We start from the raw sequence: 27999 nt of genomic DNA on the forward strand, positions 1-27999 counted from the left end.
TGTGGAATGCAACAGTATATAAATCAACCGAACTACCGAAAACCAATGGAGATTAAAGTAGAGAGAGTAAAGTGCCCTCAAATGTAAAAATGTTATATTGAAGCCAAATATTGTACAAAGAGCGCGGTGTGGATTAGCTTCAGGGTACAGATGGATTACAGTTAGCAGGGACTTTACCAGCTATTTAAATGCAGATAAAATGTCAGTGTTTTATACAAACATAGAAGAACATAAAAGTGAGAAAGAAAGAGCAGATGCCCCCTCCTCCCCTTCCAGCCGTTCTGTCTGTCATGTCGCGTTGTTGACAGAACGTGTCCCCCCTCTGCCATACAGTGGAATGTCACAGCAAACACGTTTCCTCCGGCCATGTCTGAGTCTATTTAATCAGCCTGTTGACAAACTGTACACAATCTGCGGCCCGTAAACTTCCCCCATCTGCTTTCACTCGCCGTCACTCTGCGCTTCCGTCTTGCATACTCGTACACACAAGCTGTGGATTTACAATATTTCTGTCCATCAGCGAGTTACCTTCTAAACATGCCCCTCACATCCTCCCCCTTTTGTTTGATTGACCCTTTTTACAGTTTCTGCTTTAACTCTTACAGCTGGGATTAGGATTCGAAATGTTAAAGTAAAAGCTCTGTGGATTTCTCTTTCCTTTGCATTTAAACCCTCGTCTGCATTTTTATTTTTTTTTTCTCAGTCTGGTTTCTTTCCAGCTACCAGCACATCCCGCATTACTCTCCTCATCATTCATTCCTCTCCTCCCCTCTTTTTTTTTTTTTTTTTTACTTCCCGTCGAATCGTGTCCTTGTTTGAACTCTTTCCCTCACAGTTGCAGGCAAAGCCCGGCGCTTACAAAGGCTCTCAAATCACACGCAAAACACCTCCTCTTATCTGCTGAAGAAACTGCACGAGACAGACAAGTTTACCAATGGCAAGAACGTAATGTGTATTTAAATATTTTGCACCTCAGATACATACATGATATGTAACAGACAGATATACAATTTTTTTTTTGCAGCACAAAAACCACCAAACAACACAAGACCACGAAAAAAAGAAGGGAGAGAGTGAAAGAAAGAAAGAAAGAAATGAGGCCCCACCAAGATTTTGTCATCTCTGGAGCCTCAGTCCTTTAGACCCCACAGGCACACACACACACACACATACACGCCCGCACACACGCCCACATACACACATTCAGGAAAAAAAGCAAACAAACTCACAAATACATGCATCACTGCAGTCACGCAAATCCATCCTCTGTCTGGAGTACACACACACACACAAAAAAAAACAAGTCTCTTTGGGGCCATTGTGTAATTTCAGTGTCTCTTTCCCTTGTAGTTAAAACAGCAAAACACAGGATGTTGAGTCTCCAAGCTGCAGTCCTCCTCCTACTCCTCTTCTCCCCTCCCTATCGGAGCAGAGAAATCACGGTAAGACGCAGAAGAGAGGAAAGTTGATAATGGCTCCCCCACCCCCATTCTGCCACCATCCTCCCCGCGGTCTTGGAGCTGAAGTCGTATGTACAGATGCTGGTATTTGAAGAGCAGAAACTGATTTAGTCTGCTTTTTCTCTTATGGGACACAAACATCAAGAAGAAGTGCACAGAGCGGGACGTTTGGCTAGGCTCATGGTATTTAAAAAAAAAAAAAAAGTCGATTTTTGGGCTCAGATGCGGCTCAGGTTGCGGCACAAGACAGTTGAGTGGTTTGAGTGCAGAACATTGCAGCTGGCTTTAGCGGTAAATGGAGAAGTTTTGGAGACAGGAACAGAAAGAGCGAAACAGAGAGAGAGAAAGAGAGAAAGCAGAGTGATCCTAATTTGTCTATACTGCAGAACAGAAATGGAAAAGGACTCTGCGAGATACTGCATGTGTCACAGAAGGACCCAAAGGGATGGGGATATAGTTTCCTCTCTGTCCACCGCCGTCTGGACTTTGTCTGTCAGATTCCTCTTGGCCGTTCCCTCTCGGTACAGGACAGAGTGCTCACGTATGATCATGGTTAGGTAGTGATCTAATCTGCACATGCGTTTCTGTCTGTGTGTATGTTTTTCTTTTTCCTTATTTGCCTGTGTCTGTCTGAGAGTGCCGTGAGTGTGCGCGTGTTTTCGTATACGTGCATGCTTGAGTTTCATGGGTTGATCTTGATTGTCAGTGCTGGAGAATTAAAGCTTTACTGTCCAAGGCTGGCAGCTAAATTCTCACCCTTCAGTTCAGTCTCTCACAAAGAAGTTCCTTTAAAAAATATGTTTGCAAATCTGTAAAAGCTTGACTCGAACCTGAGAAGAAACACAGAAAGAGGGAGAAAAAAATGTAAAGATATAAACATTTTGAAATTGGAAATCACATTGTAGAACTTTTATAAAATCATTTTGAAAAAGATATTTGTAGACTTGCCATATTGTTAGCAAATTTTAAATATATTTAGGATTATGATTAGCACAAAGTACCTTTCAAAAGTATTGAACATCTTTCTATTTTGACACTTTTCAACCAGAAGCTATATTTCACTAACACTACCTAATAAATAAATATGATAGAAAGAAAATGAATTGCTTTCACAAAGAAATTTTTGAATAACGCTGCAGAAATTTATATGCATATATAAGGGGCATCGATTTGATGCCTCTTAAATTAAATAAAATAAAAGTGCATTGGTAAATATAGTCCATCTGAATTTAATTGAATTGAATTTAGGTATAAATGCAGCAGAAGAGAACAAACAGCATGATGAAAACCTGACAGCTCAGGGAGAAAATTGTGAAGAAGAAGGTGAGAAGGGCATTAAACAGAGAAGCAGTCAAGAGGCCTGTGGTAATTCCAGATGAGCTGCAAATATTAACAGCGCAGATGTGAGACAGGACAACTAAAAGCCACGAACCTGGGCTAATTAGAGGCGTGGCAAGAGGAACAAATGTGGAGACTTAATAGGTGCTTACATGAGCCATATGGGTTACAAAGCAAGCTCACATGAAACCTAAATTAAACTTTTTAGGCTTAATATGAAAGGCCATGTGTGATGGAAATCACTGCACATCACCCTGAGCACTCTCCAGCCACACAGAAGCATGGTGGCGGCAGAATCATGCTTCGGGGACACATTTCTTTAACAGGAGCTCTGTGGACGAAGCTAAGCGCATGCAGCCAGAGCAAAAATGCAGTCATTAGAGCAAAGCGTGTTCATGTTTTAACGACTCGTTCAATCTGATGTTCGTAGAAGCTCTAAGTTCAGGCTGACTGAAGTTGAGATGTTTTGTAAAAAAAAAAAGGAAAAACATGCTAGGGAAGCCATACCAAAAAAAGACTGCTGCTGCTGTAACTGAAATAATAGGTGATTCTACAAGCTCAGAGGAACTGCACACTTTTCTATTTGTAAAATATTTTGAAATATGCCCTTTTTTCAGCTGGTCTCCAACTTCAAATCCCAATATGGTAGTAGTAAAGAGAAAAATCTCTTTCCAAACAGAACTCTCTGAAGTCTAGAATTAGCAGATCTACCTTGATGAAGCTTTGCAAAAAGCTATCCCAAAGCCATCTTTAGCTGTTTTCTGACATTTGTTTTGTTTTTAACTTAAACGCTGCTCAGCTGGGCAGCGATAAGCTAATTGACTCGGCCACTGCAGAGTCTTCTACTTCACATTAAATTTTGGGTTGTTATTGAGTTGTAAGTGCAATCAATATCCGTCCACCTTTGCCGCATTTGGCTGAATCGGAGCTGACAGTGGATCTCTATGCATTCCAGACTTGTATTTTCAGCCAGCATAGACTATAGAAGAGGGACATCACAAGTGTCTAACCTCATTTTTTTTTTCAGAGATAAAACAAGCAAAATGGAATGATAACTTATCCATAAACAATCACATCATGTCGGAAAACGCTACACCTGGCACAATAAAGAGCAACCAATACAGTTGGATAAATGTTCCTTAGCAACTGGGAGATTTCAATAAATCCAGGCATAATTCTGAATGAATATTTTACATTGTCTGTTTCCTGACATGGATCCAGTTTCTTAATTGTTGAATTGATACATTTTTGACTTATTAATTCAAAAATATGCTTCGATATATGGATCACTGCACTGTAATAAGAACAAAGTCATAATGCATCTCTGCATTGAAACATACCCACAGCATGATGCTGACACGACCATGCCAGACAGCTGCTTCAGTGTTCTTAGGTTTTTACAACTTTCGTTTACACTTACTTCTTGTCATTGTGGGCAAATAGCTCAACCTTTGTCTTGTCTGAACATGAAACGTTTCTCCAGAAGACATTTGTCTTTTACCTGTGGACGGCTGCAAATTTCATTCCAGCTTGAGTGAGTCACTAATTTGTTGCAGGCTTTGCTACATTGTTGTTCCTGTGTTTTATAACCAATTTTCTTCCATCATGGGTTTACAGGTTTACTCATTTAGTTTACACTTGAACACAATTAATTGCCTGAACAGGACAGCGATCCCAAATACATATGAGAACTGTTTCGGAGTGGATTAAGACTGACATTAGCCTTTTGAAGGGACTTACAAGAGAACAACTTCAACCCTATTGAAAATTTGTGAACTCTGCTTAAAAGCCAGATAAGTGAAATATGCATCTGGTCAAAGTTCAACTTGCTGTTGAATGTTTAGCCAAATATTGGTGGGAGGCGCAAGTATATATTAGAGGTTGTATGTTTAATTTTGACATTTCAGATAATCTATAAGACGTTTTCACTTGATATTGTATTTGCATGTTGTACTTCGTTCCACTCTGGATAAGCAATGACTGAATAAATGATTAAAAGCCTTAAATCAGTGACGTTATTGACCATGATCAATATTTCCAAACTCTGAAACAATAATGTATAAATTGAAGAAGAAAAAAAAAGGTAACAAGTGCCATAAATCCCCCACTTTATACATGAGACCTGATATTTTATTGGATGATGAAAAAAAACATTTTTGGAAGCAGCACCCACAGAAGCTGGAAGAGGCATCGCTGTCACTTTAGTTGATTTATAAGGAATTTTCTGACCGTAGCTCCACATCTGGTCCTTCTTCTGCTCACAAGTCACACTGTATTCTTCTAAGGCTGGCGTTACCAGCGTTTTGTTTCCAAGTGGACATATTGACTTGGTTAAAGCCATTAAAGGGCCAGACACTGGAACAAATTTACTTTCCCGGGAACGAGGATGTATGTTGCTTTAAATGTATTTTTCTCTTTCTGGTCAGTTTTGTAAAAAAAAAGGTAGAATTCTTCTAGAAAAATGTTCTCTTCAGCAGATGGATATTCTTTGGGCATAGACGTCAACTGTTTATAAAGTCAAAACTTTTGTTTGCAGAAATTTAACTTTGTTATTGATGACCTTAAAATTAATTATTGAGATATTGCCTCTTGAGCTGTAGTTCTTGTTCCGACAGTCATTTTCCAGGCAGTGACTAATGTCATTAGTGTCTTGGTTTCAACTCACATCGGCTCATGTGGTTCCTATATTACTTCCTCAGCTAAATGTTCTGTCTGTGCTTATAGCTTGCCTCTATAAACTAGCTCCTCCATTGCCGTAGCTTCTAACTTTAGTGTAGCCAAACACTTCTTCATAGCACAGTACAACAGCACACAAAAGCACACATTTAGTGGTATTTAAACTGCTGAGTGCATTTGTTTTTAAATATCAGCTGAATTCCTGGTTTGTGGGAACATCTTTTGCTTAGTTAACCACATCAAGAGAATTAAATGTTAATTAATTCTTTACAAAATCGGTTAAGCTCAGTCAGATTGGATGGATAGAATCTGTAAAAATAGAGATTTTAAAGCCTTGTTGCAGATTTTCAATGGGACTAAGGTCTAGATTTTGACTGGACCACATCATATTTGTTCCTTTGTCTAATACTGCTTGCTCTCTCAGACACCTGGGTTATCAGCTGTAGGTGTTATCTACAGTTCAGCAGAAAAGATTATCTGATCTTTTTATCCTTCAGTGAGTAAAATTACAGTTACCAGTGCTGCATGTGATTACTGTAGGATGATAACTGTTATTTTTTTAAATTCCATTTTATTTTCTCATGGTTTTTCAGGTACTCAAATAAACACACTTTAGTAGTTTGTGTTCTTGGATAATAAGATGCTTGCCTAAAAAAGAATGAATGAATAAATCATATCAGATTCAGAAATCTGATATGAATGTTCAATAAACTCACCTGCTGTTACAGGCTGGTGACACTGAAGCTGTCATCACTGGCTGGGTCCAGGAGCTGGCACAACACCCCTCCACCCTGAGCGGTCTGGGGGGTATAGCGGTGTCCCACGCCCTGGTAGGATTGCTGGGGCAGGGTGTAGCCACTGGTGTCCTCCTGATGGGGTGAGGCGTCTAGAGGAGGCTTGGAGTAAGGGGAATGAGGGAGGGGACCCTGGCGAAGGCCTGTGCTCATGCTGTGAGGGACCAAATCCCGCTTGTGGGGGGCCATGGCAGAGGAAGGGCTGCGCTCCTCATAAAGCCCAGGTGTTGAGTGGGAGAGCAGGCCAGGGCTGGGGTTGGGGTGTGCGAGGGCGGGCAGGTGAGCGTTAAGGTGGGGCTGACTGCTTTGGAGGTGTGAGGCTGGATGAGTGCTGGTGTGTGAGCTCAGGTTTGTGTGGCTCTGGTGTTGTGTGTCACTCATGTGTGTGTGCGTGTTTACAGTTGGGTTAGTGAGGGAGTTAGCATGTGCATTTCCATGAGGACTTGCGTGTGGATTGCTGTGGGCGTGCACGGTTGTGTTTGAGTGCGGACTGGGGCTGCCGCTGTGTGATGTCTGTCCGTACCAGTAAGGAGAGCTGCAGTAGCTGGGGGAGTCATACTGGGAGAATTGGGGGTCTTTCGGAGGCGGTCGGTGCGATGGGCTGAGCGCTGTGCCGCAGTGGGGGGTCAAACGTGGCGAGGGGGAGCAAGAGGGGGAAAAGGTCCTGGATGGGAGAAGGTGGTAGGGCTGGGTCGGAGGAGGGGTGGGCTTCGGGGGGTAAGGGGGAGACGACACACTGGGTGAGAGGGAAGAGGAGGATTCACCAGGGTATAAGGCTGGATATCGCTCTTCAGAGGACGGAGTGGAGGGATGGGCTGAGTAAGGGGAGGGGTACTCACAGGTGTCCTGGAGGTAGCTGGAAGGTGGAGCAGGATTAGGTGTGGCCAGTGGAGAAAGACTGCTACTGTCTCCGCTGTAATAATCCAGCCCCTCCTGGAACAACCCAGAACCCTCTGGACCTCCAGCTGACACCATCAGTCCTGCTCCTGACACAGAGGCCATCTTGCCTCTGCCTTTGGACCCAGTTGGACGCTCTCTCTGACATGAAGATAGTCCTCCTCTACCTCCTCTGGAGCCTCTTCCCCGTCCTCCAGCCCCTCCCCGCTTAGGTCCCGGAGCGGCTGTTGGGGAAGGACTAGACGGTGAATCCGAATGTAAGGCAGAACCTCCTTCCTTTTCTAAATGCAGTTCAGTCCGTTTTCTGCGACCACGCCCGGGTTTGTTCGTCCCCCCACCTTGGAAAAGGACATCCTGGCTCCAGTTGTATGACGGTCCTGAAGCACTCTCATGCCAGTCCATCATTAGTTTCTCCAGACTGGACAGACTCGATTGGCCTGCACTCACAGAGGCAGCCTCGTTCTGCCTATAGCTGCCTCCAGTGGAGCTGGGTCCGATAACAGGCGCTGTTGAGCCAACGTGTGAAGAGTCCGAGGAGGATTCTGACAGGCTCTCAGGAAACGGTTGTCGCTTAGCCTTCTGGGGGGTGTAGTTTGAGATATCCAAGATGTCTTTGGACTCATTGGAGCCATATTCACTATACCCATGATACTGAGACCCAAAGTTGTCTGCTGACCAACCACCAAAAGCTTGCCTGAGGAAAGAGATCATACAAGCAAATTATACACTTGACATTCGACTACATTTTAGATTTCACAAGTTGATGTTACAGTTCCACCAGTCAGAAACAGTTATATATATGATTCAAAGTTTTAAAGGAATTAAACACCCCTTTTAAGGATTAATAGGTGAATACTTTCTAGAGCACACTGGAACCTTGTCATCTAAAAGTTCAATCACGTTACCTGCAGCTCCACTGGTTGGAGTTGTACTGTTTGTAGCCCTCTGTGGCAGAGGAGCTGAAAGGGCTCCCTTTGGCCACAGACATGTACCCTCCTCCAGGTGATGTGGGTCCTGCTGACTCCCCTCTACCCATGGGGGAATGGCTTACTCCTGGATAGCCACTGTAGCCTCTCTTGGTTGCTCCCTGGTAGTTCAAATAACCTATCTGATTGGCAGGTGTCCCTTTGCCACCATACCCAAAGCTGCAGTCAGAGGACCTCTGTAGCCCTACGGGTGGAGAGCAGGAGTAACCAGAAGGGTAGTGACCATAAGAGGCTGGGTGGGGGGAGCTGGGAGAGTGCGAAAGAGATGGCGGTGTGGATTTAGGATACGTAGAGGTGGTAGGAGATACTTGGGCTAAGCTTCCATAACTATAAGGGGGTCTTGCAGAGGAGCAGTGTGCCTGTGCTGAACCTTCCACCCCTGCATTTGTTCCTTTAGTGCTCCACTTGGGGAATGGAGGAGACCAGCTGTGAGAGGCCGCAGAGCTGGATGGATCATAGGCAGAAGATGAAGATTTCCGGGGGTCAGACTGGGAGGAGATGTCCAGGAGGTCTGAGGAGTCATCAGAATCGAGGAGGGATCGAAAATACCCGGCAAATAGGCCTTGTGAGTCCTCTCCTGCTGGCCCACCCCCTTTGCTTCCAGCTGGGCCACTGTAGGCCCCTCCTCGTCCAACATTACAGCTGGAGAAGCCCCCCCTTGGAGATCCACAGATTTGATACCCACCCAAAGCTCTTTCCTTATCCATAGCCCCCTCCTCGTCCCATACACCTGTCCCATTGGGCCAGTCCTGCCCCATGGACACCACTCCCCCTTTAAATGCACCATTTTTTCTCATTCGTCTCCTTTTGACAATTTTCTCACCCCCAGGCTCTGTTCCCACCATGCCCCCTCCCCTACCCACTCCTCCTCCCACACCCTTCCGTCTTTTCCTCGGTAATCCATGCTGAGACAGGAGGTTCAGTTTTCGCTTTTTCCCAATAGATTCAAAGAAGTCACTGAAAGTGCTTTTATTGCACTCACTGCCCATGATGCCCCCTCCTGCTCCTCCACCTCTGCCGAGCCCCCCTCCTCTGCCACCTCTGGGTCGCCTAGACCCGGTGAGCCTGTGGAGCAGGGTGGATATTCCAGGGTTCTCCAGGGGTGTGTGAAAGCTTTCTGGCTCACTTGGTGTCCAGCAACGAGGAGGGGAGCAGCGACCAGTGGCAGGGGGCTGGCGGTTTAAAAATGCCAATTTGGAGAGAACATCCCCATATTCAGCTTTCACATCATTTGTGTCATTAACGTAGGAGGGAAACGGACAGGGGAGTTTAGTCCGACGTCGCCTCCTGGGCTTCTTGGGCTGGTCTCCAGTAATCCCAGTAGCCCCTGCACTGGGTACTTCGACCTGTATTCCCGGTAAAGGCTGTTTAGGAGGTCGCCCCCGCCTGCGTTTGAGAATCACAGGGAGCTCTCCAGGAGGAAACATCACCATCACACTTTTCCCATTGTTCTTCATGCGGAGGAGTGCAGTTGGCTCTCGTGTCGCCTCAGACCCCTCCGGACTGCCGTCATTAGTCTTCTCAGTCCCCGTAACGGTTTCCAAACTGGAAATTTTGTAGCTCTTCTGTCGGCGACTTAGGCTGACAGGAATGCGAGGCACCTTTACAACAATCTTCCTTACCTGTTGAGTAATGGAGAAATAGAAAACAAAGCATTAATTTATATGTAGTTTAAGATTGAATGAAGACAAAATTATAGTACAGTGATATGTAGGCAGCGCTTTGCAAAAGTATTCAGACTTTTTGAACTTTTCTCACATTAAATCTTGCTTAAACTACAAATATGTTACGTTGACATTATGTAAACAGACAAACTCGCAGTTACGGAGACGCTTTAGAACATCCACAGCTTTGAATAACTTACATAGGTTATTTCAATCATTCAAAAAACAAAAGCATGTAAAACAGCTGCAAATCTACCAAGACATGGCTGTCAACCTAAACTGACAGAGCTGACAAAAAAGCATTCATCAGAGATGAAGCCAAAAGTTTCATGGTAAGTCCAGAGGAGCTGAAGGGATCCACACCTGAGGTATAAGAAATGTTGAGTTGTACATTTTACAAATCTGGCCTAAATGGAAAAGAGGCAAGAAGAAAACTATTGCTGAGAGGAAGGCATAAGATGCCTTGTTTATAGTTTACTATAAGTCTTAGGGGACACAGCAAATAAAAGGCAGTAGGTCCTTTTCTTAAAGAGTGATACTAAATTTTTTGGCCTACACTCAAAACCCTGTATGTAGCAAACATACTCACATTGCACAACACCCTGAACACACCAGAACCACAGTGAAACATGGTGGAGGCAACCCCATACTCTGGGGATGCTTTTTTTCAACAGAGGCAAGAAGGTTAGTCAGACTTGAAGACAGGTGAAGCTAAATAAGGGGTAGCCTGGAAGAAAACCTGCTAGGAGCTGCAGAAGATGTGACACTATGTGATTCTACAAAGAATTGTCTAAAAAGGCCGAATACCAAATTTTGAGCTCTTTGTAAGAAGGAAAAACATGTCTCAATGTATCAATTTGAAATACACCATCGTTTGTGGTTGCAGCAAAAAATCAAGCTGTGAAAAGGTTCATTTTGTTGGGAGCACTTTTGCAAGGCACTTTATTTGTTAATATTAATACACTTACACCAACATAACGGCCCTTTTTGCTGTTACTTGGAGGACAGACCCCCATGCCTGCACCACGTTCTTCCTTCATAGTTAACAAAGGACCAGGTGAAGAAGATTCAAATGTGAGATGAGAGGCAGCACTCTGGCGGAGGGCCTGTGCTGCCAGACGTTGCTTTAAAATACTCTTAGGAGCTGCTTTGTGCACATATTTCAGCGGAGGCTTACATCTGGATTTAGGTCCAGGTCTGTGCCCAAGTCTGGGCCCAGGCTTAAGTAGAGGTTTGGGAGCAGGCTTAGGTTCACTCGGAGTAAGAGGCCTATCTGTATGGCAAGTAGGTGCAGGTAGAACAGAATCCACAGAAGAACGCTGTTCTTTAGCATCTGCAGTGATTTCGTCCTCTTTAACCATCCAGATCTTCTCCTCTAATGTTTCCTCCTCTTCTCTTCCCCTGTCCCTGCCTTTCCCCCCATCCTCAATGCTTCGATGCAGCCGAGAGGATTTACGCAGATGCAAGGGGAAGCGAGGACGCCCAGAGCTGCGGAGGGCATACTTCTTCTCTGTCTCTACGGGTAGAGAAGAAGGCACCGTTATTGGGTTAGGGCCAGAGGGGAGTGGAGCGTAGTTTGAGGGCGTGTCGAACTCCGCAGTCCGGGCTGCTGGGGCCTCCAGCGGATTGGTAGTTGCAGGATGATTGCCAATCGCCAAAGGCAAAGTCTGAGGTGAAGTTGTGTTCATGGCCTCTACTGTGAGAGTTTTAGAGTGTTCTGAGTCTATAGAATCACTGTGATTGCTGATTTCCATGATTCCACAGTTGTCCATGTGCGGGTTTGAGAAAGCTTCTGCATGCACTTCTGGGTCTACATGTGCTTGCATGTTTCTGAGCGTCTCTGAAAACGTGTCCGCCTCGGCTGTCATGCAGGTGTCAGAGTGTCTCTGCAGGTAGGTGCCGTGCCCCAGCCCTTCCTGCAGGTGAGCACCAGTTGCCAGGGTGGATGGGGAGGTGGGGGCAATGTCAGAGGTTACAAGTGCCAGTACATCATAAAATGGATCTTGGAACGCGCCATGGAGTGTGAGCTCCCCTGACCAGGACTCAGGTCTTTCCAGTTTCTCCAGTCTAACCACAAAACTCTTCTTCTCTGGCTGAGTCTCCCCACGACCTGCCGGAGCTCCAGTTTGGCCTGAATGCTGAGGATCCGATGAGCCACTCATCCAGTGGATAGTTCTGCAGGTTGTGACGCAGGATGTGAAGAGATGGTTTCAGCTGTCTCTGTATGAAACTTTCAACAGCTTGTAGGGGCAGAAGATTTTTACACCTAAAGATGGAAATAAAAATAAAAACCAGGACGGTTAAAATATGTCAACACCCTTGAGTTGAATTTCAGAAATTGGAAAAGACTTTCTTTCTTCTTACTGCTGCTAAACTTTTACAGACCAGACAGTCAACGAATTTGGCAACGTGCCAAAATCCTACTCTGTAATGCACCCTCTTTTATTAACTGTGCCACCCACACACCAGCATTGTAAAATTAGATTACATTTACCATTCATACCCCACTCAGTCGGTTGCTCCGACCAAACGGCCGTGGTGCTGATTTTTGATTCTGAGGCGAGCCTGACTCGGTCTGCCTGACTGGCTCTGTTCTGCAGGGGATCATTGGGTCATCAATACTGCAGTGGAGAGCTCACAGACTTTTCTCTCTCTTCTCCCTGGCTCTGTCTTCTGCCCATGGTTGCTAGAGTGAAAGAAAAAGCAGACGGATACAGACAGAAGGAGAAAAGGGACAGAGTAGTTGGAGAAGGTGGAGGGGAAGGCACGTGGCGAAGGGAGGAGCACAAAGAGAAAGAGAATAAGTGATTAGTACATGATGTCACAGCGTGAATTGGGCCAGACTGGAATCAGTATTTGAGAGAGGGCTGCACCGTCTCGCATCAGACACAATTATGTTAGAGGATGACTTGCAGTATAAATTGTTTAAGTTGACTTGTGGCTAAAATTTCTGATCTTATAGCAGATTTTGGGTGCAGATTATGCTGATCATATCGTCACGCCGCTGTATTATGTAAGCAGCTGGGAACATTTTGCACCTACAAATCTCACTGAACAATCACTGAAACAATGTACTGTAGCTAACAAAGGGAGAACACATGTACATGTACAGCTAGTGTCATGTTTTTTGCCAAAAACTCTGCAGATTCCTGTTGGGATGCAACAAGAACGAAAATGTGTAAACCACATCTGCCACCAGGGGGAAGCAGAGAGGTGGTGAAAGTCGAGGTATTGAGAGGATGTAGAGATGAAGGTGACACAAAGACAGGAGTGATGGAGGGATAGCAGAACCTCAGATAGGAGGAAAAGTGCAGACCCAGGTTGGACGAAACAGAAGAACGAGACTTGGACCACATGTGCTGGCTGCCACGCATGCTCATCAGGCACAAACACAGGAAGGCTTGCAACATTTGTGAGCAGATATGCATGCACGCTGCTGGCTCTTAACTCTGTAGTGCACACACTCCACATTCAACACAATTATGTCCATTGTCAGATCTCTCTGCCTTTCCCTTCCAACATATGGCTCTGATTATGGAGGGAGGGAGGGAGAGAGGACATTGAGCAGGAGGCAAAGAAAGTGAGAGAATGAAAGGGTGGGAATGTATGAAAAGGCGACAGGGCTGCAGAAGAGACAGGAAAGTGAAAGATGTGACTGAAACAGGAGGGAAAGAATCGTGACTGGACAGGCAGACGGGGAAATTAAGAGGGAAAAAAGTTGTGGAGGAGCAGGAGGAAGAGGATGAGGCAGTCGAGGAAGAGGAGAGGGGGAGTTTTGCCGGAGCTGAGTGCTGGGCTGCACGCATGAAGCGAAACAACCTCTGCTGCTCTGAGGAATGACACAACTGGGACAGACAAACATGGAGATGAACACACACACACATGCACACACTGCTCGTACTTCTTTAACCCCATCACCCACTCCCTTCCCTTCCCTTCCCGCTGCCACCTCCCTGACTTTCTCTGCCGTTCTCACTTTCTCTCCGGTCTAATTAACGGCGCTCATTAATCGTGGCTTCATCTGACCAGTTTGTGAGGGAAGGAGAGGAGCACATGCTTTAATTAAGCGCCGCATCACATGTGCTCACACATACACGCTGTCACTCCCCGACACATACCAACACACACATGCAAATATGCCCCTGCAGCTTCGTCCTCCCACACATCGATTTACACATAAAGACAGTCACAACACGCACACACGCATGTGCTCCCCGCACGCAAAAACAAAGACACACATGCAAATGCCCCTCTTCTATGCTCTACGGGGGGCATTTTGACAGGGTTTAGATGCGAGCCAATCAATTCTGCTATGATTCATTGTTTAGGCAAAGCACTCCTGGCATCCTTCAGCCGCCATTCCAATATAATCATACGTAGCGAATGTGTTTTGGTGCATTTTCCCGTGGATGGCTCTGGGGCTTTGGAACACACAGCGGTGTAGTATTGTCTCGGTGAAAACAGACGATGGTATGCGCTGCTCCCACATCATGATCTGTTGAATCTGCCGCACAAAGACGAGCTCTTGTATGAGAAGTGTTTGAACACTTTTGATCTGGTACAGTTTTTCTTTTTTCCTCCACTTTCTTCAAAAAAGTTTTTGGTGCTATTGTGCAAATGCGGGGAAGCCAGCGACAACAACACAACAAGCCACAGAATGCCTGTGCGTTAGTGTGTTTGTGCAGAGACAAGAGGCTGCCAGTTTCGAGTTTGGGCAATTGCCCTGTTACGCAGTCTGGGAGGCGCAATGACTCTGTAGATGGTAGTTGTACAGCATATCTATTCTCTCCTCATCTATCTCACTGCCACAAAGGCTTGCAGACTCACAGGCCTGCCAGCAGAAACCCTCAATGAGGAACTAGACCCAGTGCGTGTGTGTGTGAGCTTGTGCACCCCTACGTGCCACTGATTGTGTGTGTGGACAGGAGTGTGCACATGTGAGAGTGTGTTTTCCTGGGTGTGTTTGTAAAAGCACTCACTGAGCTCTAACGGGTGTGCAGTTGTTGCTAAGAGACAGGCAGCAGCATCGAAACAGCATGGGGGGGTGCAGGGAGGGTTGTGGGGGGGCACAGAAGAGAGAGGAAAAAGAGAGGTGGTGAGGAGGAGGGGTAGAGGGGAGGGAGAGAGTGAGAGAGAGGGGGGCTCCAACAAGAGGTTTAGACAGATAAGGAAAGGGATGAAGGAGAGAAAGCAAAGAACGAGATGGAGAAAGTGTGCGTGAGGGCCAGGGGAGAGAGGGAAAGAGGTGGGGATAGGGTAGGGAGGGGGAAGTGGGTCAAGGGGGTCCACAGAGACCGAGTGACACGGGGTGGAAACCCAGCCAGCATCGTGGCCCTGCTCCCTCCACATCACCTCAACCCTGATGCAACCTCAACCTGCAGCCCAGACAGCCTCAGCCTCTCGCAACAACAACGGCAAACATCAGCAAGCGGACGAGGAAGAAACGGAACAAGTTGGCGGCTATTTGAGTTTGTCTGTGAGAGAGGTCTGCAGAGGAAGACAGAGGAGGAGAACTTAGTGATGTGTTGCATGATGAACAAGCCACGTCAGAGTTTAATCAAATACTTGAAAAATAAAGTTTAGCTCTATGCAGCGGCGGTTCCTACATGAACGCGGGCGATTTATCTCCTCTCCATTCTGAAGACTTCCAAATACATAACTTATCAGAAACACTATGAGATAAAACATATTGATTAATCACTAAAATCATCAACAACTTTATTAATAGATATATACCAATAGATATCTACCTTCTGCACTAACATAATGGCCAGCATCTAGATCCTGACAGCCCTGCAGTCCCGATGCACAGTGCATCCATACACCTTTCTGTCACAGCCACCAGTAATGTCTTTAGCAATTTGTGCTGCAGTATCCAGTCTGATGAAAGCAATCACGTTGCTAACCTTCACTTCACACGTGTTTTAGCCTTGGTTCCCCATAACCCTGCCGCAGGTTCACCATTGTTCCTTCCTTGGATCACTTTTGAAAGGTGCTGACCACTGCAGGCCAGAGACTTCAGACGGGCTGCAGATTTGGAGAATATCAGTCCCAGACATCCAGCCAGTATGATATGACCCTTCTCAAACCTGCTCAAATCTTTACACTTGCAATTTTTTTCTTACTCTAATGCATTGAGCTCTGAGGACTCAATTAGGGATGCCCAATGTATCGGCACTAACTGGAGCAGAGAAGCAGTGGTGAAGTCAGAAGTGTGTATATATGTATATAATATCTGTAAATATCAATTAACATCAATAACAGCAATATTAATATGGGATATAAATATCAACCCAAATCTTCATATTGGTACATCCCTAGACTCAATGTCCACTTGCGGACATTGAGTGTTACTAATAAGTGCGACGGCGAACAAATGAGTGCTACGCATCTCACGTCCGGACATAATGTTCTGCCTTGCTGGTATATAAAGTTTTTCAAATCACAAAGAGGGTTCCGGAATTGTCATACACTAATTAAGACCAGATTTTTTAAAGTATTTTTGGCACTAGTGCCCTTTATTTGATAGTGAATTGACAGAAAGTGAGTGATGAGAAATAGGGGAAGACATGCAGCAGGTCCTGGTGAATAGGCCAGGACCTGAACCCGCAACAGCCGCGAAGAGAACTAAATGGGTCATGCGCCCTAACACCCCACCCCGCACCCTCCCACACACACACAAAACGCTGACTGGTTTTTAAATAGTCAACGTTCTCATTTATGATAAATCTAGTCAAATTAAATTCATTAGTGGTGAAAAAGTTAAATAATCTTTTAATTGAGTGAACAGTCATAACAACATACCAGCTTCAGTGTCATCAGCGATCTGCATCTGAATTCCCATACAATGGTTAACACAAGAGGATGCACACATCCTCATAGACTGCACATGAAAAAAAGCAATAGGAAACATAGACCGGGCAACTCCAATAGGACAATACTATGACAATATTACTTTCAATCAGAACGCAACCTCATAGAATAGAATAGAATAGAATAGAATAGAATAGAATAGAATAGAATAGGCAACCTGCAAGACATCTCCCCTACCTCTGGCGTCTCAATAAAAGGAATGATTAAACAGTGTGAAAAAGAAAAGAAACTCTTGAAAACTAGTACTGTTTACACTGATAGAGAATCTTTACCATAAGTACCGTAGTTTAAATATTTGTTTGTTGTTGTTATTGAAAAGAAAAACAACATGATGACATGTGTGGCACCAATCCCTGCAAAGGTTGTGGATTTACAGAACTAAGTTGTTTGAGAAATTTAGGTCCTGATTAAAGTTGGAAAAGCTAGCAGGGACTGTTGGAGCAGGAGTGAACCTACCATTATTTTGCACATTTAGTTTTGAGGGGCTGCAGCTCAGCATGCACACACAACGCACACATGCACATCAGAATCCCACCAACACACTAAAACAAGAACCCCCCCGATCCACCCCTTCCACCCACACTCTCCTTCACCGTGACCTTTCTTCTCCTTCTCACATCCCAGCCACCCTCGACGAAGAAATCCACCACCACCTCCCCAGCTGCAGGAAATTCCTAATGATCTCCATCACCAGTGTGTGCGTGCTGCATCTCCTGCCAAGAGCAGGCACGAGCACGCACAACAAACACGCACACCAGGCGCACAACTCAACAGAGACCAACACATAAACCATATGTGCAGACAAACACACACACAAAAAAAAGCAGACAGACGTTCAGACGCACATCTAAACAGACTTCACAAGGACCAGATACAGTGGCAGCTCAGCCAGAGATGCACGCAGGGGACTGGAGAAGAAGCGGAAAGCACGGGAAATCAGGACCCTCTTCACCGCAACGACCACCAAAAAAAAAAACCCACGTGTGACTGCTTCGCTCCGATTTGTTTCACAGGAACATGCATGCCGAGGTTATTTTAAGACAAGGACCATAGTACCCCCTTCCTTTCTCAGACCCTCTCTGCTTGTCTCCCTCATGCTCAAGCATCCCCTCTCCTCCCGCCCCCACTTTCTTTCCCACAACCCCCTCTCCCCAAACACTCCTTCTTGATCTCCAACTTAGCCTGACACTCTCCCCTGCTCTTCCTCACTCTCCTGCAGGCAGTTTTCTGGCACTGCTTATGGCCATCCTTTGAATCAGGTCATGTGACCAACAACAACACCAGTGGGGAACAGAGGCATGCATATGTGGATGCGAGAAAGTAAAAACAATACAGATGTAAGAAAAAGAAAACATCTACCTAGCCGAAACCGAGTCCAAGAACTCCAGTTAAATAAAGACATAAGTGATGAATGGGGGTTTCCTGATACCTCCGAGATGTTTTTACTGGCCGTCCCCTTATGAAAATAAGTCTGTGTATCCTCCAGGTTATACATTTATTTCATCCAAGCCTAATTATATAACATTGTTAATTTTAAGGTAAAGCTGGAAAGGAAATAAGCTCTCAATATCTCTAAGAAAGTGTAGGAAGCTTAAACTAGACTTTCTGGGAGTCAAGATGTTCAACTAACTAGCAGAAATTTAATAGCTAAAACTACTCGAGGTTCTTTCCAGTCAAAGGCATGAAACAACTGCAATAAAATGTTTTAATGTTAAGTGTACAAACTTTTAGACTGCTTGAAATGTCATTGATTAAAGATGACATACTGTATTTCCTTTGTCAAATGGAACAACTAACACCTATCCTTCAGGTAGCCGGACACATTTGGGACAAATGTTGATTAAAACCAGAATTTGATACGTCCTAATAGTGAGGGAGAAATCTGTCACCCAGTTTTCCTTAATTAAATTAACAGTTGGATTAAAACAAAATATACACAAATCGGTTTGTAAGTTTTACAGTTCGTCAGGAGAACCTCCTGCGCATGTATTTTCAGCAGAATGCAGCTATCTTAGACATGGACGACAAATAATGAACTCTTCCTCTTCAATGTTAAAAAGTACAGAAAACTTTCATTACAATAATCCTTTGCTGAAATGGCTGTAGAAGTTTAAAACTACAACTTCCTGCTAAAGCTAGCTGCTCTGCAATGCGAGCAGCTAGCTTAACATTAGCTTGTGTTTAATTGGGAACAACAGCAAATAATTCAGTGTCAAATGTGTTTTTTTCTTTTCTTTCTGCCCTCATCTAATACAGTGCAATAGCAAAAAGCTTGTTAGAATTCCAGCTCATGAAAAAATTATAATTTTTGCCGTTTGTGGTGTAAATCTGATATTAGGGTAATCTGTTATGTCCTTCAGCCACTGTACATGCTAATGACTGGTAGTGAGTAAAAAGGCTATCACAACAGTCATTAAAATCAGAACCATCAACAGCATTTGAGCAGATTAACATAAATTCATTCAATATAAATCAGGGTTCAAATCAGAAGAGGGTTACGTTAAAATTGTGCTTTTTAATTTATGTTAAAAGGATGAAAACAAGAGCTGTTAAGATTTGGTATCAAGGAACACCAAGGTTTTAAAAAGTAATGATTTTAGAGCAGCTTAAATTTTCTCTCATACCAAATACAAAGTTCATATTTATTTTGATAATGCTAGAGAAAATTTCAGAGTGGCTGGATTTTCTCTGACTCTATGCACTGTTGCCAACTCCTTAGTAAGAAAATTAATTTAAAGTCTTTAATGACATCATCACTAATTTGCATTATTAGTCACTTGCATGTAATTGTAATTGGAGCTGCAGAAGAAATGAACAACCTTGTGAAAGCTACAATACAAACAGGTTCCCTAAATATGTTTAGAACATATACTATAGTTTATATTTCAGTTTTCTAGAAAACAGTTTTGCTAAGGAACCTCCATTAAGCTACAGTACAGCAGTTATCTTACAACTTTTCCAACAACCTACGTTAACAATCTGAATGGTCTAAAAAGTTACAAAAAAAATGCAGCGAATCATTTCAATGCAGTGATTTTATCACGTGCTTTGAGGCCAACGACAGCACCCACCACATGTTCAGAAGAGTAAGAAAGAAATTTCATTACACAAAAACAGCAAAAAGACAAAAAGCACTAAATTTGTTGCTAATTTAAAAAAAAAAAAAAAGCCTGAAAAGTCAATAAACATAAAAACAAAGTCGCTACGGTGGAAACTGCAGCTTTATGGGGCACAGTCGCTCTGTGTTAACACACTCCCCCCACCCTCACCTGTTTCTGCAAACTGTCCATCCCTCATTACAAGAAAGACTAAGTCAGCTAAGGTAATGCTTTTTTTTTTAAGTTAGAAAGTCAACTCTGGTGTAAAGCAGTTCATTACAGGCTGGCATTAACCTTCTAATATTAGCTTTTAAACATTTAGTGTAAGACACTACTAAATTCAGAGGGCAAATATATATTTTTGCTCTGTTAAAATAAACAAGCATTGTAAATTATTGCACTGTTTAAGCTAATACATTACATTTTATTTTGCTACTTCTGACACAAACTAATTGAATCCATGACTTCTGATCAGAACAAATTAGAATAAATGTTGCTTTATTTGAGTTAAAAGTTGCATTGTTTTTGTGCAAATCCAGTGACGAGTGTTGAAGATGCAACTTTAACTGATACCATTACTGGTTGCAGCTAATGAAACGTTTCGTTCTTCTTATTGATTTTCCTGATATTACTCCGTCCCTTGAAGTAAGCGTGAATCTGAAGCAGATATTAATCTTCTTTTATTTATACACAAACGTTGCTTGGAAATCAAGTTGGCTTGATCCTCTGACTTTTTCATTGTACAGAAAAAGCAGATGAAAGTTGTGCTTCATGCATCATAAAATGTACTATGATGTAAAGTCCAAAATGTGTTCACATATATTCCTAATTCACAATTTCAACCCCACATAAATACATAAACACACATCAACCTCACACACACAAAGGACACACAAGCCAGATGCTTGGACCCCTACAAATGCTCAGACCTTGAGGCCAGCGTGTTGGACAGGGGCCCCCATGCTGCGGCCCTGACTTCCCCAACTCCTCCTCCTTCCTCCATACTCCTGCTCCACAGTTGCTGTGGGAAACGCTGCAGCAGCGCCCGTTGCCAAGGAGAAGGCTGCTGGCTGTTTGAACAACAATGGCCGCCTTGTGAACATTCCAAGTGTAGGTACTGACAGCTCGTCAGCCGCAACCCCAGCAGACACACCTCAGGAGAAGGCACGCGCTCTCGCCGTCCACCCCTGCTGTACCTCTCAGGGCTCTTGGCCCCAAGCCCGAGTGAGGCAACGTAACGCATTCAGACACAAAAAAAAAACCCCACACATCTGTGCAACACTCTGAGAAATTATGACTTCTACTGTCCCTCTGTGTGCCTCTGTATCTCTTTACCATCTCCTTTTCTTTCTTTCTCTCTCTCTCTCTCACGCAGAAACACTCACACGTTGTGCAGTGCATTCATCCATCCCTCCCACCCCCCTCTCCCCGACTACTCTCTGTCTTTCCCTCTTATCTCTTCCTCTTTCCTCACCCCCATCCCACACCTCCCACCCCCTCTTCTTCCACAGCCTCCTGCTTTCACTCGCTTTCCATCTCAGGAAGTGTGTGTTCTCACTCTCACGCACACGCATGCAATCTCTATCTCTCCTGGAAGGTAGCGAATCCCTACAGTCCCTCGGGGGCATACACTTCCTCGGAGAAGGGGGGAAAAGAGAAGGAGAACTTGAAACAAGAGAGGAAGATGAGGGAGAGGGTGAGAACTGTATTCGAGGTGGGGATTTATAGACAGACCCCTTAGTGCGCTGATTATCGACTCATATTGATGGGACAATACTGATGGTGGACATCAAGTTGGATTTTAATGTGTGTGTGTGTGTGTGTGTGTGTGTCTGTGAGGTCTCTGCTGATCCTCTGACTCATTGTTTTTTAAAAACACATACCCAGACTCATGAATACGCGCAGAGCAGAACCCAAAAACACTCCGCAAAATCAGACAGACTGTAAATTCTAATGGTCTACAAATAGGTGTGTGTGTGTGAGTGTTGAACGCCAGACGCCGGGAAGCGTGCGTGCGTGCATGTTTTCCCCATCTCTCGCTCCTCTTTAATAATTGAACTGATTCTGTCCAGCTTGTTAGGGAGGTACACAGCAGTTTCACACTCCGTCTTTCTCCAGTCTTCCTCGTCCTCTCGCGCTCCGTCTCCTCTTTCAACTTGTCCCTCCACTCGCTCGTCATTTATCACCCCTTCTCCTCCCTGACCTCTCTCTGTTCCCTCCCTCCTTTCCCTCCATACCAGCTCTCTCGCTCTCTCTCCTCCTCTCTTTCCTTGGTAAATCCCTCCTGTTCTCTGACCTCTCCCTCGCCTCTTGCAGCCTTGCCGCCCTCCATCCACTTCCATCCATCCATCCCGGCTGCCCTCTATCATCCCTCTCCCGCTGCCTCCCTCCATCCCTCCAGAGGTGAGAGGTCGCAGCTTCCTCTCTGCTGTCAGACTCAAACCGGCTGCAACCAGCTTCGCCTGGGAGGGGGGGTGGTAGAGGAGGTGAAGGAGACGAGGAGAATGAGGAACGTAGGTAAGAAAAAGAAAGGAAGTAGGATGGGAAGGGGCTGACAAAGAGGACGGATAGACGGGGGCAGAGAGGTTAAAAGAGTGAAGGAGGCGAGGGAGAAGAGAGGGGGAGACGTCTTCTTTTTGAGTCACTGCCTTTGGCGCCGAGGAGCCGTTTTATGAATGTATCGTGTGGGAGGTGACAGAATGGAGCATACAAACACTGCTTACACTAACACTAAATGGTTGCTGTGAATGTGTGTGTGTGTGTGGGTGTGCACTGGGGTGTGTAGATGAGTGTGTGCGTGTGTGTGTGTGTGTGTGTGAGTGGGAGATGAACCACGTTTACCTGCCTTCGGCGAAAGCCATTTCACTCCAGGTGACGTTTAGATTAACGGGAGCAAGAAAGACAGGTCTCTGAATCCTCAAGGGCAAATTAATGACTTATTGTTTTAGCCAGTAGTGGGAATACGGAAGGCTGTCAAATATTCCAAATATATCCTGTTACAAAACATTAACAGAAGAGTTTGTTTGTTTTTTTTTACAGAAAATACGTTGGTGAGTGTAATCGCCGCTGTATTCGTAGAGTCGTCTGCTGACAGCTCTATTCATAGGTGGAAGAAAAGCACAAATCAAAATTCTGTTAAAAGGGAAATTTTGTTATCCTGAAACACAGAATGCCGTGTGGAAAATCAGACGTATGCCAACTCTAAAAACTTACAGGTTCAAAACCATAAGCCACACCTCCTCTACAGCTTGACGCAGGTGTTGCCTGGTCTGGTTTGGGTGTCCGACCTCCCCGGGGTGAAATCACCGCTGAGGATCTTGCAGAAGAGTTGTGGCCAGATCATTCGGGACACTCACAGTCAACAGTAAAATCCTAAACTCATCGGTGTGTAAATTAAGGAGGGATCCATGAGAATGACAAACTTTTTAAGACTTCTGCTTCCTGCCATTCAACATGGAATAGGTCTCAACATCTTGGTGTTATTGGTTTGTTGCTTGAAAAGGTGGCGCTCTTGTTCACCAGATTATTTTGAGCTTAAAATGGTTAATGGCATTTAAAAAGTTACAGTTTCCAAAACAATAAACGTTTCTGCCACACTGTCCCTACGGTTTAACATCAGTTCCCCTCCCTTACCTGTTGATGGTCACTGGTGTAAAAGCTAAAGGAGCGCCACCCATCAGTCTCATTAGGGCAGCGCTGTTTTAAGACTACAGCTGGGAATCTATGAGCTGCATGTCTGCTAAGCATCTGATTAGAGACGCTACAGAAGCTGATTAATTCAGTGGCTAATATCGGCTTGTTATACTGTTACTCCAAAACAGCAAAGGACCAGGATGAGAGTCAGACTGTATGATACCACATCCATATATTATAACCACTTTTAGAGAAAGACGTCGGAATGGCAGACAAAAATTGCATAAATGCAACAATTATTCCTACTGCTGTTAAAATATTGATTATTACGTAGTACAATTATTCAGTTATCTTATTTGAATACTTTGACTTAAACTCAAACACAGAAGCTGCAACATTTTGCAGTAATCTTCAAGTACATGTTGCATAAGCCCTTTTGATCGTTCTGCTCTGCATAGACAAGTTAGTATGTTAAATTTGGCTAGTTTATTTGTTAAGATAAGTGCTAAGTAGCCAGCTCTACAGTGTTGATAACAGTAGATTTCACAGAACGTTTCCTTAGTAAGAGGGGGTTTGTAGTTAGTTCCCTTGCAATAAGTGTATGCTTGTTTTTCCCGTCCATTCTCTAGACCTGTTAGTCCATGAGGAGTCATGGGGGCTGGTGCCTATCCAGCGGTCATTAGGCGAGAGGCGGGGCCACATTCTGGACAGGTCGCAAGGGTAACACAGACACACACAGGAGACAAAAAAAAAAAAACATACACACACTAACATCTAAGTGTGGTTTGTGACTAGCAAAAAAAAAAATCCAAGCAGATAAATTCTTGGAAGCAATTAAAAGAATGAGAACACACTTATTTCAGCAATGGCCCGATACAAAGTCTTGCAAAGTAGCAACAGATGAGGGTGGGGGACAAAGAACACTCTGGTCACATAGACACTTTCTGTGATCTCTGATTAAGATGAATAAAAACCGCAGGAACGACCTGACAAACCACGTCTCTGAGATGTTAAAAAGCCGACTTTATAAAGAGTAGCTCAACAAAAAAAAGATATATTTTAGTACACAATGCGAAAGTGTACTCAAAAACTAAGGATTGGCTTTTATTGTATCATTTATTGTTATCGTAAAAAGTTTCTAATAATGATAAGAATTTGATTTATTACTGGTAAGATGAATTTCAGTTAATGATGTTTGAAAACACCCAGAACTGACAGTAATGTTAACTATGTACTGACATAGTTAACTGTTGGTTCCATGAGATCATCGATAAAAATCAATAAATTCACCACTATGATTTTTTTCTAAAGCTACTCTGTGCAGTTTAGTCATAAGAATCACACATCATGTAACTGATGTCCTGAATAAGGTGTTTTCAAAATGACTATGTTCTATTAAGATCAGTGTTTCTTTGTGGGACTTTGAGGACATAGTTTGATGTCTGCAAAAAAACACGCAACACCCCTGCCTTCTCACCCACACACACACACACAAACACCCAAAAAGCTCAAAGCACTTCAATGCAAACCAAAAGCCAAATTCAGAAAGATAAAAAAAGGAAATGATGTTTTTGAAAATTTACTTAAAACAATTGGATCCGATGAATTTCTTGGAAGCTGATGACTGCTGGAGATAGGCACCAGCCACAAGGGTCGGTGATGCTTATTGACGCACTACCAGTGAGGCCGAGATGCACAATCTCCCCATCCAGAGGTGATGTATTAATAAAACGTAATGCGACCATTCAACAGGTTGCACGAACCTTGACGTAGTTCCAAACTTTCTCTAAATCCACTGCAGGAATTCAGGGGGATCGCCATTCATGCCGTACCAATCAGTGAGTGTTTCCACATGACTGTCCATTCAGGATACATGCATACATGTGTCCCTTCTGCCTTCTCCATCTTCAAATATCTGTATAAAGAGGGCTCCTGACTATGGCAACCTCACATGCTGATAGGCAGAGGAAAAGAAGACAGGTGATTGGTTGAGCTGTCGGCTGTCATATCGGCAGGGTGTATCTTTGTGACACCGTTAGACGCGCACACACGCATAGCTCCACACACACACACACACACTGATTTCCCTGTGCTGTCAACCTACACACCTACAAACTGCAGCAAAGTGCAAACAAAGGCTACTTCCCTGCACACACACGCACACACACACAGAGACGAGATGTGGTGTGTTAGGTGCGCTGACCCTGCCGATGAGGACAGGAGGAACATCAACGGAGCTACAAGGCCGTTGCTATGACAACTAGCCCCGCTGCACAGGTAGGAAGCACAATAGGTCTAAGCTGTTCACATTCACTCTGTTTGTCACACACACACACACACACATGCACATGCACACACACCCCCACACGCACGCACACATAGAAGGTAACACTCAAGACAAGTCTGACAGACAGCAGCTGAATGCCAAGGTAAAGCCATTTCCCTTTCATACCAACATTCACTGTGGGGAAATTATTCATTAACTGCTAATATAAGAGAACTAAGTCTTTACCCAGTGACTCAGATCGTGAGACGGGGTGTGTGTGCGTGTGTGTGTGAGAGAGAGAAAGAGAGAGAGAGAGAGAGAGAGAGAGAGAGAGAGAGACACTCTGGGCATCACTCTGCATACTAACAGCACCTGCACCAGGGCAGCCTGTGCATGTCTCTGAGGGGCCCTTAAATAACCAACTGTCACTGTTCGTGACACTGGCGATGACTTCTTAGTTTTCCTGCACTCTTTCTCCTCCCTTTTGCTAAAAACCACAGGTAAGAGCTCAAAATCATGACTCTCCAAACTCACTGGCTGGATCACCACTGCAGGATGAGCCGCTGCTGCTGCTGCTGCTGCTGCTGCTGCGTCCTGTCCAACTAAGTGGGGTGGCAAAGAGACTGGCTGTCCCCGAACTACCCCTCCATCCCCCCGCCTCTCAGCCTTTATATGTAATGCAAACATCTGGGTTTAAACATCCGGTGCGTGGCAGTCATGTGTGTCTGAAAAGTCCGGTCAAACTCAGGTGTTAATCCATGGAGCCAGTCGCGCAATTTATGACACAAAATCTGTCTTTGTTGCTGCTTGCAGTGTGTACATGCTGCCATAATGAGGTGAGATTATTATAAATACAAAGGGACAAAAAAAAACAACAACAACAACAAAAGGTGGGGTTATGTAGGGTTCACTGCGCGCACATTCACTGTGTGTATTTGAACATCATTATCGCCACATGCATGCATGCCTACAGTTGAGCCCAGATCAGCTGTAGGCATGCAGAGCGGCGGCAGGTAACGGCACCGACGTGGTTAAATAAAAGAAAAGGGGGAAAAAACTCAACGTGAAGCGCTGCCAGATGTGCGCGGCACAGCTGGATGAGTGGACGGTAAGCGTTTTCTCGTGTATCTGCATAAAACACTCACCCCCTGGTGTAAAGCTTGTTTTACGGAATATCAAGGCGGGCTGCCTGGCTGGAGCAGGGCTCAGTCCCTCTTCTCGCCCGGTTCACCGGAGCCGTCAGCAGCCGTCACCGAGCGGCGTGTCCCCGCTTCATCTAGAGTTCCTCCGCGGCGCCCCGGCTGGACCACCACCGTCCTCCCACTTAAACCTTTTAAAAGCCGCTCCTCCTCTGGCTCAATATCAGCGTCTGCACCCGCTAAATATGGGAAAGCAAAAAAGACAAAAAGGGGAGGAAAATGAAGAAATGACGAGCAAAGAGGTTCTGTTGTAATCTTGTTCCGAGTAAAGGTACTGACAAAGCCCCGTTAAAAGCCTGCGCTCCGGTTTAGGGGACAGACGCGGGACTCCCCCGGTATGCGGGAGCGCAAAAATCGACCGTGCGCCTCTGCCTCTGCAATTCCTGCTCTCTGTCTCCGGTGCGCCCCAGTCTCCGTGTGTGCCTCTCCAACGTGCCTGGTTGTCCAAAACACGTGGGCACCCGTAGCTGGCTTTACTCTAACCCTCCGGAGTTGTGGGAAATGTAGTTTTTCAGCTGGAAGGAACCAATCTCAGAAGAGAAACAAAACAGAAAAAAAAGTACACAAGATAAATTTATATAATGCGTTTGTTTTATTACTTTAAAAAAAATCAAGAATAATTTTTGTCTTCCTTAATGGTCTTTGAAGCTGTAATGAGGATCTCACTAGGAGCTAAAAACCAACAAAATGTAATGTAGAAATCAACTTAAATACCTCAATGACTGCCAGAGTATATTTATGTCTTCAAACTTCAATGTAACTAATAACTAATAATTTAAAAAAATTGGCATTTACTCTCATGTCATTAAATCCAGTGCAACAACAAAAAGAAGAAACCCATCTAAAGTATAAATCTAAGGATAAATAGAGAGCACAATTAGGTGAAAAAACAACAATATAAAAAAAATAACAAGCTTTGCACACTGATTATTGTTTAACTCACCCTCAAGATATGCGAGTAGTGAAGGTAGCAAACCCACATACTTACCAAGATATAGTCAACCACCAAAAATGACAGGCTGGGCAGGAAGAACATTATTCTAAGAATCAGCTGAGAGCTGCAGAGATGTAAAGCTCAGTTAGAAGAACAACACTAAAGATATTTATTATATAAT

At 44.4% G+C, this 27999-nt stretch overlaps 1 protein-coding gene across 2 annotated transcripts; it reads right to left on the reverse strand.

Annotated features, from left to right (window-relative positions):
- Nucleotides 1–927: 927 nt before the first annotated feature.
- ahdc1 (AT hook, DNA binding motif, containing 1) lies at nt 928–27999 on the reverse strand. Of its 2 annotated transcripts, none has more exons than XM_028036825.1 (8): nt 27873–27999; nt 27164–27414; nt 26831–27063; nt 12319–12501; nt 10784–12081; nt 8071–9773; nt 6191–7859; nt 928–2290 (listed from the first exon to the last, which is right to left on the reverse strand). In XM_028036825.1, exons 5-7 carry the CDS (start codon nt 11975–11977, stop codon nt 6197–6199), a joined length of 4560 nt encoding a protein of 1519 aa, XP_027892626.1. In that variant the 5' UTR covers nt 11978–12081; nt 12319–12501; nt 26831–27063; nt 27164–27414; nt 27873–27999; the 3' UTR covers nt 928–2290; nt 6191–6196. The 2 variants fall into 2 exon arrangements, with proteins under 2 accessions (XP_027892626.1, XP_027892625.1); XM_028036824.1 differs by having other exon boundaries at nt 12310–12501.

Source organism: Xiphophorus couchianus, chromosome 13 (genome assembly GCF_001444195.1).
Source record: "Xiphophorus couchianus chromosome 13, X_couchianus-1.0, whole genome shotgun sequence".
Lineage (NCBI taxonomy): Eukaryota > Metazoa > Chordata > Actinopteri > Cyprinodontiformes > Poeciliidae > Xiphophorus > Xiphophorus couchianus.

Excerpts from the sequence above, each read along its gene's own strand:
- ahdc1 (XM_028036825.1), bottom strand. The coding sequence starts at position 11,977 with ATGAGTGGCTCATCGGATCCTCAGCATTCAGGCCAAACTGGAGCTCCG. Across the intron at positions 9,774-10,783 it reads AAAAGGGCCGTTATGTTGGT|GTAAGGAAGATTGTTGTAAA; the intron begins GTAAGTGTATTA and ends ATTACTCAACAG. Across the intron at positions 7,860-8,070 it reads TCCAACCAGTGGAGCTGCAG|GCAAGCTTTTGGTGGTTGGT; the intron begins GTAACGTGATTG and ends CTCTTTCCTCAG.